Source organism: Protomyctophum parallelum (genome assembly GCF_964188405.1).
Source record: "Protomyctophum parallelum genome assembly, chromosome: 10".
Lineage (NCBI taxonomy): Eukaryota > Metazoa > Chordata > Actinopteri > Myctophiformes > Myctophidae > Protomyctophum > Protomyctophum parallelum.
This window is the reverse complement of record NC_139704.1, coordinates 41636998-41652289: the sequence shown is the minus strand read 5'-3', so window position 1 is coordinate 41652289 and position 15292 is coordinate 41636998. Positions and strand designations below refer to the sequence as shown.

Below are 15292 nucleotides of genomic sequence, written 5' to 3'. Positions count from 1 at the left end.
GACTCACGATCCCCCCTATGGTAACGGCATAGAATCGGACCTTAATGGAGACGTTTCATCCATGGTACTACTGTATGTGCAGTGATTTTCATATTGGCTGTCAAAACAATTGTTCCACATTCACGTACAGGGGAGATGTCTTGGCATTTGACATGTGTTAAGTGATGCATTGCCAGAACATAAAATAGTGGGATTTACGGACAGAATGTGAACTCAAGGCTGTAGCGTTCTTTGCCAGTAGCCAGTGCCACTATCACAATTTATCTGACCAACATAAGAATAATAAGCATTGATACTATCCAGCAGTACGTGCAGCCTGTAGGCTTATCTTTGAAAAAATCTGCTAATCTGTGGCACGGGCAAACATTGACTTTGCATCCTAGTACAGCAAAACCTGATTCTTCCTTTTCTTGTTTGAACACTGGGGCCCATGGGCAAAGTTCTGGACAGCCACATCCTGGTCTATAGTAATTGCTACATGCCTCCCTCCATCAGATTACAGCCCAGTGTGCCAGAAGAATCTCTATCCTTATTCCTGGAGCCAAACTAGCCCCTTGTTAAACCCACAGACCTGCTTCTTTCTGTTTTCATACACAGTGTTTGGGCCGAGACACCGAGCAGCCACATAGTCGGTTTACTCAATAACATGGTGTCATCGAGTACGAGTAGATACAGGATATGTACTTTATATGTCCGTGGCCTCGTAGATTTCAGGAATTTCTTCCTCTCATTTGCTGTCTGGTCGATGGCAATATGATGACATTCCAGTAAAATAGCTCGAGAGCCAGAAGTGTGTAAATGTAACATGTGTTTAGCTTGAAAAATGGCCCCGCTCTTTTGACAGGACCACCGTTGATCTCGTACTCTCTCTCTCTCTTTGCTCTCCCTCTCTCCTCCCCTCCAGGCCTCCTGGGTGCGACGGCAGCCCACGTCCTGAGCAACTCCCAAGCCCCAAACTCGGTCCTCAACGGCTTGAACTCCTCCATGAACCCCCTGCAGACGGCCAGTCCCAACACTCAGACACCTCCCCCTTCCCTCTGGCCCAGTTCCCTCACCAGCGCCCAAGGTCTGTCTGTGACGGGACACCACTAGTGTCTACCGCTTGCGTTGGCCCGACTGGGTTTCTCTAAGAACATCTTGGCACTAAGATGGGTTTGGGGAATCCCGGCCCTAAAAAACCCCCAGTGTTACTGTAACTGAACTCTGTGGGCCTATATTACGCCCATTGCAATACTGCGCGAAAACACATGCGATGTGTGATTTGCTACAGTTGATTGTTCCACACCCAGTGCCGATGTTGTATAACTAGGCATATCTATGAGGTGTTGTCTGGGTGCTTATTGCCATCTTAGGTGGCGTGATCAGTCAAAAAGAGATTCTATTGTGAGGACACATTCAGTGTCTCGAGGTGCTGGAAAACTCCACCAGTCTACTTAAAATGACACACTAGCATTTTTTGTTTTGTTTTATGTTATTATTCCCCCCAAAATACATTTTCTTGCATAATGAAAATTGTTCGCTATCATAAATATAAAGTTATGAACACACCATTTTAATGGGTCATGATTAATGATGCCTGTGGATTTATTGTGGCAAATGTACAGTATATAAGGTGGCATTCACACCAGCACTACGAATGCTGCTGCGTATTGTCGGAAAGTGCGCTTCGTTTGGCAGGTGTGAAGGCTCATTCGAACTCGGATGCAGATCAAACTAGAATCGCATTCTAGTTCGCCAAAAAAAACGGGGGTTTCGCTTCGATTCCAAGAGCACCTGACTTCGATTCACTGCAGGTGTGAATGCAATCTCACCAACACAGTTGGAGACGGAGAGGGCATATTTTACGCAGCGGTATGGTCAGACGAGCGCATTAATCAATTGTTTATGAAACACATAAAAACACTGCAGTGTATAGAATATTCTGTCTGTCAGTGCGTATGGAGCGCTGTCACTGTGTGTGGGGATCCGAGAGGGGGGACTTTGTAGTAGTTGTTCAGGGCACATATTCAGTCTCTCTCCACCTGCATTATGCCCACACGGTGAAACTCCTCACGGTTAGGTGAAAAGAAGCAGATTGACGGCATTGTATGTGTCAGAGAAGAGGAGACGCATGCTTGTCTACACTCTCCCTAAAAACAACCAGTAGGGGTCAGCAGTGACAAGGAGACTTAGCAATTGACAGAACAACTACATTGAGAGAAAAAAGGGTTGACTGATAATATAAAACTAATTGGGGGGGAAAAAATAAAACTTATATCTAAGACTATAAAATCAGATTTTCTAACCGTTGATCCCTCTGCGTTGTTGTCAGGCTTCTCATCTCAGCTGATGCTGCACCCTGCTGCCCAGGCCACCCTGAGCAGCATCCTGCTGTCAGGTGTGCAGGGAATGCAGGGATACAGCCAGAATACCCCCTCTCCTCCACCCGGTCTGGCGCCCATAGACAAGCAGTCCAATGGGGTCCCAGACTGCGCCAAGGGCCATGGCACACTCAACGGGCATGTGAAGGTACAGGTAGACACACACACACACATCATATAGAATCATCCACTATGTGCACACACAGGGGACCCACACTTGGGTCACGGGATAATGGATATAACTATTAGGTTGTGGAATTGTGTACATTACCCTCTTCCAACCTGGCATCCCTACATTGGGCAATGTCATAGCCAAAATATTTGAAACAGACAAAGAAAATCTGAAAGTTTTACAAAGTATGAAATGGAGCTTACAGTAAGTGGCTAACCACTTATACTATACTTAGTTGAGGAGGCTCTATGCCCCCTCCTCTACTCAACACAAAAATGTTAACCAGAGAATAGGGATGCTAGTGTTAGTAATGACACTACTACACACTACTACATTGACTAATCTCTATGTTTTTAATTTTCTGATGCTGATAATGACGTTGTTATTGCATTTGTTTTGAGCAGGCTTTAGTGTGCCTTAAATCTTGAAGCTTTACAGAAGATCGTTTGAATGTATTGTATCACTCTGAATTTGTTTTGGTGCACTAATGCTTTAAGCCTTAAATCATGGCTGTTGTCAGCAGACGGGTTGTGTCCAGACAAGCATCGATCAATATGTTTGTGTCATTGCTGAAAATGTTTGTGTACACCTAGCTAATCTAAATCCAGAAAATGCATGTGAAACTCAATGCTTTCATGTTCATTTCATATGACTGTGTTTCATGACTGTTTCTCATTGTTTGAATGTGCGTCTAGCATCCTAGCTCGGTCTATGGACGAATATCCACTGCATCTCTGGCAGAAACCGTTATGAGCCCGACCCAGTGTGACTCCGTCCAGGAGGCCAGTGGACTCAACCCATCAGAACCTCTCTCCAGCAAGTCCAACCAAGACGAAGGTACGGTACCGCACAGATTCAGGTCCATTTCAGCACTGTTGGGTTTATTGTTCCTAGATGTTTGACATTGAGTATTGTCAAAACTGTGTAGCACATATTGCAAATAATTCCTAATTCTTACCCGAGTGAAATAACATCATGAACGTGTGGGTATTTTGACTCTGGACGAGTCCTGGACAGGACCTGCAGGCTATGCATAATTTACCTCAACCCACTGCAACCAGCATTTATATAACCCTAACCCTTTTAAGTGGAAAAAATGCCCTGAATGAACATATTCATATTTCTTTTGCAATGCTCTGCGCGTGGCACACACAAGGCCGGTAGCGGCATCTCTACCCCTTCTCTGACAGTGTTTATGGGGCTGGAACGGAGACAGATTAACTGCTGGTCGACCAGTGGTTCAGAAAGGCCCTCAATTTCCCCCTGGTTCTTAACACGTGCGGTTTCCCCTCCAACCGTTCCTCTCTCACGCGTCTCACTTTACCGCGGTGTTTTCCTGAGCCGGTCTCCTCCGGTGCGGCGTGTCCCAGTAAGGTTTCCTCTGCTGCCTCCGCCCCCTCACCGCCTCCTGTGTCCCTGAATGTGTTTGGACCAGCGGTGGAAAAAGTACTTGCATGTTTTATTTAAGTAAAAGCATCAATACTGCAATGTAGAAATACTAGAAAGTAAAAGTCCCGGAATTCAAAAGTGTTAAAGGTATTCATCACATAAAAATGGAGATCCAAACGTAGAAAGTACTCATGCAGAATGTACCCATTTCAAGTTTTCAAGTAAGAAAATAGCAAATCTACAATGTGACGCATTCTTTTGGCTATTTTCTAATAGGGCTGAAGTGGTTAATGTATGTTTTCAAATAATTGTAGTGGAGTAAAGGTACAATATCTGCCTCTGAGATGTAGTGGAGTAGAAGTAAAGAAATATAAAGTATAGAAAATAGTAAATACAAATACCTCAAAATTGTAATTAAGTACAGTACTTGTGTAAATGTACTTCTTTACTTTACACCATTGCCTGAATGTGTTTGGACTTGCTGGGCGCAGCCCGCCACAACTCTCCCCTCCCCTCCCCTCCCCAGCTCTGTTGGGGCGAGGGAGGCCGGCATAGCAGTCCAGCACAAAGCCCAAGAGAGCATCATTAGGTTGACTGACATCATATTATTTTACGCTAACAGAGGGGGGCACAAGCTACGCTTGCAAATGCACACTTGTTCAAACCCATATGCACACAGAGAAGCTTGTGTATGGGTTTGAGTTGCACTCGTTGCCCCACTCGTCCCATTCGGGAATGCCAATGTGCATGCGCGCACGCGCAAAAACGCATACACAATACCTACCGTACCAGACATACTACCAGCATGTTACTGGCAGGCTGAAAGCAGAGCAGTAAGGGAAAATCCTCTGAAATTGCAGCTTCTCGGTCCTTAATTAGTCCAGGTGCCAACTGAGACTTTTCACTTACATGCACACACACCACCACATACTCTACAACACTTAGATTTCTAGTCCTAGTCCTTATCCGTTTGAATAATGAACACCAAATTATGTACAGTGTGGGCAGAGTAAGACAGAGACAGATTTATCCCCTAAATTTAAAAAGCATGTTTTTGCATTTGCGACGCCCCCTATGGATGAAAATGGAATTGCCTTTGGCTCTCTGTTGAGTAAACCACCCTCGACGTGATTTGGGGTGGATTGGACATTCCATTCGTGATTTGTGGCATTTTTGGTAAAATTGGCCCCTCCCACTAACTTTGGAAGCCGATTAGAGCCGAACAATAAGAATTCTGGCTGTGGCTGTGGCGTTTTATTCGGATAGGTCCAGAGAAAATGTGTGCCAATTTTTGTGAGATTTTGGACAAAATCTGTAGGTGGAAGAGCAAAGTGTGTTTTGAAGAGAATTCAAAATGGCGAAAAAACGATCCTGGGGGAGATGCGTGATTTTACGACCTAAGGTTCAATAGTTATAAGGCAAATTGTAAAGTGGGCTGTTATAGCGCCACCATGAGGCCGACTGATGTAATTATTTATTACATTTATTTTAATCATTATTATGAACCTCCCCTCCAAGTGTTGTAACTGTAGCCCTTACGGTTTCTGAGAGAAAAATACTTGAACGTTTCACATTTTCCCATATAGGTTGATTGGAAAATGTAATTAACTAATAAATGTAATTAACAGCGTTACATTTTTGTTAAATTAAAAAAGGGCTTCGTTAAGACCTCCATAATGTAATGGTTAATGCGTGTGTGAATATTCAGAGCGATTGGTGTAGCCAGTGAGGAGCAGCGACGGTGTTTCAGACACAGACATTCAGACATTGCTTAAATTATGTTAGATGTGCGTGCGTACACACACACACACACACACACACACACACACACACACACACACCACTTTATAGTGAGTGAGTCAGTCACAGGTGCTAAGAATCGACCGTGCTGAACTACATGCATGGCATAGAATGGAAAATGAGAAGAAACACGAGAAATATTTTGACCTCGGTTGTCATAACACTGTCACTTCTGAGTGTTTCTTTAAAGACAGTTGTAACCTTTGGGTGCTCCACTTTCCCATTGCTGAAGAGTGTTGGGAGATGAACACAGAACAAAGCGGAAACAAAACACAATATAATTTTAACATTATGTTAATGTTTTGCTTTCGTTCTTTCTTTCCCCAGGCTCCGACACGTTTGTGGAGGTAGGCATGCCCAGAAGCCCCTCACACTCGGCCAATGGCAACGAGCTGAAACAGATGCTGGCTTCCTGTAAGACGTCGTCCGGGAAACGACAGGCTGTAGAGCTCCTGCAAGGAACCAAGAACTCCCATCTACAGTATGTCGGAATGAACAGGTCTGTACTAGCATATATACAGCAGGGTTAGAATGAACAGGTCTGTACTAGGACATATACAGCAGGGTTAGAATGAACAGGTCTGTACTAGGACCAGGCCCGGCGCCACGGTAGGGCAAAGGGGGTGTTTGCCCCCCTATCAACCTCTTTGCCCCCTTAGATCAAATAGTTACTGACCAAACAATGGTACATTTCCAGGCATTCAATTACGAAATTGTGCGCCTCTGCCCTCTATAGATATGTAAATGTGGCGCATTGTCTTCATGTCCAATACCTGCCCCCGATTGCCCCCTCTGTCATTTCATCCTGGCGCCGGGCCTGACTAGGACACATACAGCAGGGGTAGAATGAACAGGTCTGTACTAGGACACATACAGCAGGGTTAGAATGAACAGGTCTGTACTAGGACATATACAGCAGGAACAGGTCTGTACTAGGACACATACAGCAGGGTAGAATGAACAGGTCTGTACTAGGACATATACAGCAGGGTTAGAATGAACAGGTCTGTACTAGGACCAGGCCCGGCGCCACGGTAGGGCAAAGGGGGTGTTTGCCCCCCTATCAACCTCTTTGCCCCCTTAGATCAAATAGTTACTGACAAAACAATGGTACATTTCCAGGCATTCAATTACGAAATTGTGCGCCTCTGCCCTCTATAGATATGTAAATGTGGCGCATTGTCTTCATGTCCAATACCTGCCCCCGATTGCCCCCTCTGTCATTTCATCCTGGCGCCGGGCCTGACTAGGACACATACAGCAGGGGTAGAATGAACAGGTCTGTACTAGGACATATACAGCAGGGTTAGAATGAACAGGTCTGTACTAGGACACATACAGCAGGGGTAGAATGAACAGGTCTGTACTAGGACATATACAGCAGGGTTAGAATGAACAGGTCTGTACTAGGACACATACAGCAGGGGTAGAATGAACAGGTCTGTACTAGGACACATACAGCAGGGTAGAATGAACAGGTCTGTACTAGGACACATACAGCAGGGTAGAATGAACAGGTCTGTACTAGGACACATACAGCAGGGTAGAATGAACAGGTCTGTACTCTGTACTAGGACACATACAGCAGGGGTAGAATGAACAGGTCTGTACTAGGACATATACAGCAGGGGTAGAATGAACAGGTCTGTACTAGGACACATACAGCAGGGTAGAATGAACAGGTCTGTACTAGGACATATACAGCAGGAACAGGTCTGTACTAGGACACATACAGCAGGAACAGGTCTGTACTAGGACATATACAGCAGGGTTAGAATGAACAGGTCTGTACTCTGTACTAGGACACATACAGCAGGGGTAGAATGAACAGGTCTGTACTAGGACATATACAGCAGGAACAGGTCTGTACTAGGACATATACAGCAGGAACAGGTCTGTACTAGGACATATACAGCAGGGTTAGAATGAACAGGTCTGTACTAGGACACATACAGCAGGGTTAGAATGAACAGGTCTGTACTAGGACACATACAGCAGGGGTAGAATGAACAGGTCTGTACTAGGACACATACAGCAGGGTAGAATGAACAGGTCTGTACTAGGACACATACAGCAGGGGTAGAATGAACAGGTCTGTACTAGGACACATACAGCAGGGTTAGAATGAACAGGTCTGTACTAGGACATATACAGCAGGGTTAGAATGAACAGGTCTGTACTAGGACATATACAGCAGGGGTAGAATGAACAGGTCTGTACTAGGACACATACAGCAGGGTTAGAATGAACAGGTCTGTACTAGCATATATACAGCAGGGTTAGAATGAACAGGTCTGTACTAGGACACATACAGCAGGGTTAGAATGAACAGGTCTGTACTAGGACACATACAGCAGGGGTAGAATGAACAGGTCTGTACTAGGACACATACAGCAGGGGTAGAATGAACAGGTCTGTACTAGCATATATACAGCAGGGGTAGAATGAACAGGTCTGTACTAGGACCAGGCCCGGCGCCACGGGGGGGGCAAAGGGGGGTTTGCCCCCCTAAATCAACCTCTTTGCCCCCTTAGATCAAATAGTTACAGACAAAACAATGGTACATTTCCAGGCATTCAATTACGAAATTGTGCGCCTCTGCCCTCTATAGATATGCAAATGTGGCGCATTGTCTTCATGTCCAATACCTGCCCCCGATTGCCCCCTCTGTCATTTCATCCTGGCGCCGGGCCTGACTAGGACATATACAGCAGGGGTAGGAAACCTTAAGCACGGGGGCCAACATTGGCACAGGGGAGGGTGATCTAGGGGTGCAACGATATAGTAACTGCATCGAATAGTTGTTTTGAATCGAAAGAATCGAAGTATATCGAAATGTAAACGGCACCATTGTATCGTTTGTATCGTATCGTTTTGCAATACAAATAATCTATATCGAATCGTTTTGCAATGCAAATAATCGATTACTCAATACCAATACTATCAAGTACTTTTGTGTTGTATTTAGCAATTTTAAGAAGAAAAAATGAATATCGCTATGCTTGATCTATTGATAAATGTGTGTATTCTCTGTGTTCATGTCAAGGTACGACTTGGTGTATATGTGATCAATTCTAATGTCTATGTATTTGTCAGATAAACACTGTTTACTTATTTATATCCATATTCATACATTTTCCCTTGAAAAACCTGCACTATCCACATGTTTCACACAGATTTTGGTCTCCATCTTGCCACCCCTTATCCCTAAACGTATTTGCTATTTTTTACTATTTTAAAACATTTAAAAATAGTTCAACCAGCCAATCTACATCGACACATTGTTAGCTTGTAGATCGGCTATTTGTACTATTTTAAAATGTTTTAATATAGTAAAAAATGGCAAATAAGTTTAGGGATAAGGGGTAAGGGGTGGCACAACATATAGGACTGAGTCTCTTTGCTAAATAGTTACTGTATCGATTTTAAATCATTGAATCGAATCATATTGTATGTATCGCCATAATGAACCAATATCGTCCATGTAGCGTATCGTCAACCATGTATCGTGATATACGTATCGTATCCCTGTTAAAATGTATCGTTACACCCCTAATAAAAAATGCGCGGCATGTTACACAGTGCTATTCTTTGCCCGTACTACTTGCCACATGTGAACCATTACTCAAATGTTTAATCCTGACGTTATCTTACAAATGTCCTCACACTCCAAACAGGTCCGACTGCCTCCTGTCAGACGATGAGTCCAGTCCGTCAGACAGTCCCGTGGCAGATAAGAGGGCGCCAGGGAGTGAGCGGGCGGCAGAGAGGGCAGCGCAAATGAATGAGAGAGAGAGGATCCAGTCAGCCTTTGCCAACATGCAGGTACACACAGACGTATGTAAACACGCGTGTTATTTAATTTACATGGACACACTTGGTTATACATTTTATTGGTTAAGTCAATGGTGACGAACTAGAGACTGCCTAATGTCTTTTCAGGCTTTCGACTATGAACAGAAAAAGCTGTTGGCGACCAAAGGTAAGTGCTGATCCGTTGTCTCTATCTCATTACTTATTTACCTTCTGTGTAAGTCCGTTGTAGATGTTGGGCATCTTGGTAAATGAAGTGCGATAAACCAAAGATCACAGAAGATTGACTCCTCAACACAGCCAACATCTCTAAGATTTTGTTTCTAAACGCATTATGCAAAAAGTGATGGCTGAAAATGTGTAAAACAAATACTGAACTTGTGGAGTTGTGGAGTTAGACCATTTAAACAGTTTTTCCACTGTCTTTGTGTTAATTATTGTGGGGGGGGGGGGCTGAAATCATAGCTTGATGACACACTGTAGGCATATTCCAGTGTGTCACTGACTGTCATTAGTTAGTACAGCCCTCTCTCTCACTCACTCACTGACTGACTGACTGACTCACTCACTCACTCTCACAAAAACACATGGTTAAAATGGTTAAAACACATTATTCTGTTGCGTGACAAACTTAAAATACATGCTTTAGAGGGTCTTTAAGTGTGCGTTCTGTCAAACTGCCCTTCAGAAAGGCTGCATAAAAGAATGTATAGAAATGTTATGACAAAGCATTGTGTGTGTGTGTGTGTGTGTGTGTGTGTGTGTGTGTGTGTGTGTGCGCGTGTGTGTGTCCTCTAGCCATGCTGAAGAAGCCAGTGGTGACTGAGGTTCGAACCCCCACCAACACATGGAGCGGCCTGGGCTTCTCCAAGTCCATGCCAGCAGAAACCATTAAGGAGCTCCGCAGGGCCAACCATGTCCCCTACAAACCCAGCATGAGCACCACCTATGAGGTAGTGGAACCTGACTCTCATTCTATAATCTATACTGTGTTATATGCCATTTGAGTGTAAGATGGTGATTGTTTTGAATAACGTCAACTGAAATGTTTTAGTGTTAGTCCAGTTTCAGTCGACTAAATATCATACGATTTTACAGTTCATTTTGTCGACAAAACAATTTTGGCAGGCCTTGATGGTGTCGTAATGAAGCAATAAGCCACAAGATTTGTGAGGTTACCTCATAGAGTTATAAAGGATAGAGCGGAAGAGCAGCCCGGACCTCAAATTTGAGGTCTTTACTGGGGGCTTAGGTTACCTTGTGTTTTATAGTGGCTGAGGGGGGACTAGATAATGCGTGGGCGGTCCGGTCCGCCCTCTTAATGGTCCTGCTGAAACTGAATCTGTGTAAATGGTACCTGATTTGTGTGTTTTGTTTGTTTTTTTTCACACCATCTCGTTTAAAATATTACCGTTTCTGGAGAAAGATAGACATTGTGTTTGATTGATTGAGTTTGATAGAAGTATTTATTAACAGTTTACACAACTCAATGCACAGCTCAATACAAAAACTGTTAACTGTGAGTGGACGACACCATAAAGCATTACACTTGTTTACAAGAGGGTCCACCGTTTTCAATTAATCATAACATTTAGAGACATACAAATATACACTATAGCCAAAAACAGGAAATCATCATAAAAGGAGGTAAAAAAGGGGAAAACATATACAAAAAACACATACGGTACAGTAATGCTAACATTTCTCTTCTCTCATTTTGCGAGACAGGAAAACGGAAGTGCTTGAGTAGTAATCTGTCCAAATCCAGCGGGTGCAAGCTAACTACCACTAGTGGCTACACGGCGGAAGTTAACTTGTTAAGTTGGGAGAACACTAGAACAGAATTTTTTGTGTACATGTACGTACATTTTACTGTAATCAACAGTAACTTGAGTTAACTAACTATTTTGATTTGATTTTTGTGATCCTAGTGACTGCTTACATAAGGGTCCATTTGTAAACTCATGGAGTTACAAATGGCATAATTTACTGTGTAAATACTGTGTATTTGGAGTCATCCGCTAATCCGACTGCTCTCCCTCAGGGCTCCCCCCTTTCCATGTCCAACTCCGGCAGCCGAGAATGCCTTATGGCGAGGAGCGACTCAGACAACTGGCGAGACAGGAACGGTGGCATCCTGGCCAGCCATGCTGAATTCCCCACCACTGTTGGCAGCCCCAAGAGGAAGCAGAACAAATCTGGTCAGCTTAGCATCTTTTGCAGTAACTGTATATCTACTGTAGCGACTGCGAGTATTAGCAAGTACCCGAAGAGCTTTGAGGACCACAGTGACACCTATTATGGATGTGTATTAGTTCATTTTAGTCTTCCAAGTACCGTCGATTAACCTGGAAACATCAACAATATAGCATAATTGTTTGTGACGGAGTAATCGGTTAAAACTAAATTAACCACTTACTGTATTATGGAGGATTGTTTCTTTCTGCCCATAATTATGTGCCCAAAATTGAAAAGCTGAAATTGGTTAACATTATGATTAATTACAACAAACGTTTGTATCGCTTGAATTCTGAGGGGCAAAAAAAAAGTATTTGAGAAAGCTGGCATTTAAAAGTGCATCTTGCTAATGCTGCCGTCTGTGTTGATAAACTGATAGCAGAGAGTTCTCATCGATATGTTCACCTCAGAGAAAAACACCACCCACTTACTTTCCAATGTTTCATTCTGAGCATGAAAGTGGGAAGATCATTCTGACAGTTAACGTGGGGTGTGTGTGTGTGTGTGTGTGTGTGTGTGTGTGTGTGTGTGTGTGTGTGTGTGTGTGTGTGTGTGTGTGTGTGTGTGTGTGTGTGTGTGTGTGTGTGTGTGTGTGTGTGTGTGTGTGTGTGTGTGTGTGTGTGTGTGTGTGTGTGTGTGTGTGTGTGTGTGTGTGTGTGTGTGTGTGTGTGTGTGTGTGTGTGTGTGTGGTTCAAGGAAACTGCCTGCAAGCCTAGTTAGTCACAAAGGAGAAATAAGCTACTGCATCTACTGGCATGAAACACATGTTATTGCCCTCCTCAAAATGTATATTGACAGATATTCTGTGTTTTGTGGTAAAGGTTATCAATTTTATACTTATAATATAGCTGCATGTGTTGAGAGATCAAATTTGATCACATACTGTAATGTATAATATATTAATAAATGTTTTGTTTTGTGCTTTTACAGCTGCAGAGCACTATCTCAGCAGCAGTAACTACATGGACTGCATCTCTTCTGTGACCGGCAGCAATGGATGCAGCCTGAACCTGAATTCATCTCTCAAAGGCTCTGACCTGCCTGAGCTCTTCAGCAAGCTGGGCCTGGGGAAGTACACCGACGTGTTCCAGCAGCAAGAGGTATCGTCGTCACTGAGAGCCCCTCTCAGTACCTTATTTATTATTAGGCCATTTAGGCCTGACCTCATTTTTCTAAAATAGCAGACCTACAAGCTCGTAGTGCGCCACTCGGTGGTGCGCTATGAGCTTGTAGATATGCTATTTTTCAATAGCTAAATTATAACATAATGTTTAAAATACCAAAAGGGGTTCCTGCCCAAAATGGTTTAGGCATACCCAGTTTTTGATGACATCGGTTTTGTTCGTTTGTTTTCACTTACAAGAATATTTAAAAATGATACACAAAGTCAATAAGAATGTGAATGCTTAAAAACCCTGTAGGGGTTGGCAATTATGACGTCTCCCCAATTTGTTCCTGTCATTATAGGCGAAGGTTTTCAAAAGTTTAAAATAGCCAACCTCCAATCTCACACTGTATTGTGATGCCTTGTGAGCTTGAACAGGATATTTTTGAATTTTCTATTTTTGAAAAACAAATGTATTTGATTTTTCTTTTCTTCGTTTCCTTTTATAAACACAATATTGGTAAAAACATTGGTAATCGGTGGACTAGGACTCCACATCAGTCGGCTTGTATTGGATAGCTGCCTTAGAGCATTGGCAGTACATATTGGCATATAGTTTGATGGTAGTGTTGACTGTGGTTGGATGTGGATTCCAGATTGACCTCCAGACGTTCCTAACTCTGACAGACCAGGACCTGAAGGAACTGGGCATCACCACATTTGGAGCCCGGAGGAAAATGCTACTTGCCATCTCAGGTACAATATCAGTGTTCAAGTTCAATTCTACGCTGCTCCCGTAGTGTCGTCTGTAATGAATAGAAATTAGTGCCAACCGTAATTGCACGAATAAAATAATCAACCTGTATGAATAAGGCATCAACATTGGATATAATTTCACATTGTTTCATCATCATGACCTGCAACAAAAGTATTTCCGTTAAGTTACTTTCCTTAAAATTAACGCAACGTTCTATATTATGCTGATATTGATTATTTTTGGGGGTGTCTTGTCCCTAGAATTAGTTAAAGTGGTTGTTATAATTTGGTCTCTATTCTCTCTTTGATCAATAAGTGCATAAAGACATATCATTTTTGTTCGCCCAGTGTCCCATAAAAGCTAGAGCCGCATCTCTGTACTGTTCCACGTATATGTATAATGAAAGCAGAAATTCTGAAAAATGTGTAAGAATTGCACACACACCCATATCCACATACAATTATTACACGTGTGTTGTCACCCAAGCACTATAGAGCACTCTGAGCTCAACCTCCCCCCTTTGGTGTGGGAGGTCATGGCATGAGCGCACTGTTCTGTCTTGATACTAGTCACTGCTGCCAACTAGACCGTAGGCCCTGCCAACGTTGAGATGCAGCCTGAAATTGGCTTATATGGTTTTCATTAATTACTTGTAGAGTATTATATCTGCCACGTGCCTTTGTGGCACCCCGGTTACACATAGATAATCTGGTCCAAGACTTGTCAAAGCTGAAGCAGATGTAATTTCTTCTGCCATGTGGATTTGAAAGAAGAGGCACTTTTCAGCGAACCATAGTAGAGCCGATCAAACCGTTTTCTCACAACGATTACTGTTGAATAATTTATCTTTCATAACATTAAGTTTTATGCACCCCGGGAGTAGATGGGAGTTGGACAAATTCTTATCAGATGAGTGCATTGATATTGACATTGCTCCCCTTGCAGCAGCTGCCTCGTTATATTGACAGACTGTTGTTGAATTTAAAATGCATGTAATGGTTTTCACAGTTCATTACACATGTCATTATTTTGGATATTGCTGTGCGGTGAGTTTAGAGTTTGCATAATATTTGTTTTATCATGTTATTGTTGCCATCAGGAGCTTTAAGACAGTGATCTGCTGTTAACATTCTGTTAAAAATGATTAAAGATGGGTTCGATTTCCGCTGGGGACGCTGTCCCTGGAAACTCCCCCCGCCAGGTGAAAAGAAGCGGCTTGGATGCTCATGCGTTGAATCATGAGGTCAGTCCATTGCTCTCCCGAGGTTGGCAGAGGGAGTGTAGCGCCCAGGATTACATGAGATAATTGACACTATTAATCAGAGCCAGGGTTTGACAGCAAGGACTGCTGGAGAAATGTTCATGCATGGTCAATATGGTGATTATTGTGGAAGCAGAGAGGGTGCCCCAGGGCCACAGTTTGGTTCCATGTACTGTATGTGCTGCACAGCCAAGAACCGGTCAATGCTGATCACTGCTGGAAAGACTCACGGTCTCTATGTCCTTTTATGTCAAGTCTCAATCTCTCCTTTCAAAAAGAGATAGAGTGCCAGTCAATCTGGTCCAGGTTTGCACTTCCAGTATGTATGCCAATGAAAAGAGAAGTTGGAATGATCTACTGTACCTGTCAGATAATCAGACTGGAGGTTTTTGCTGGC

The 15292-nt window shown here is 43.3% G+C and overlaps 1 protein-coding gene across 4 annotated transcripts in view; it reads left to right on the top strand.

Annotated features, from left to right (window-relative positions):
- The window catches only part of bicc1a (BicC family RNA binding protein 1a), a 92092-nt gene that overhangs the window by 73201 nt on the left and 3599 nt on the right, over nt 1-15292 (top strand). For 2 of the 4 annotated variants that reach the window (XM_083774856.1, XM_083774855.1), the window contains exons 11-20: nt 905-1066; nt 2312-2508; nt 3228-3369; nt 6049-6220; nt 9399-9558; nt 9664-9703; nt 10333-10487; nt 11579-11735; nt 12703-12872; nt 13534-13633. In XM_083774856.1, the coding sequence (XP_083630982.1) occupies nt 905-1066; nt 2312-2508; nt 3228-3369; nt 6049-6220; nt 9399-9558; nt 9664-9703; nt 10333-10487; nt 11579-11735; nt 12703-12872; nt 13534-13633 (1455 nt within the window). The remainder of the gene's footprint in view (nt 1-904; nt 1067-2311; nt 2509-3227; nt 3370-6048; nt 6221-9398; nt 9559-9663; nt 9704-10332; nt 10488-11578; nt 11736-12702; nt 12873-13533; nt 13634-15292) is intronic. The other 2 variants (XM_083774857.1, XM_083774858.1) reach the window with 1 other exon arrangement.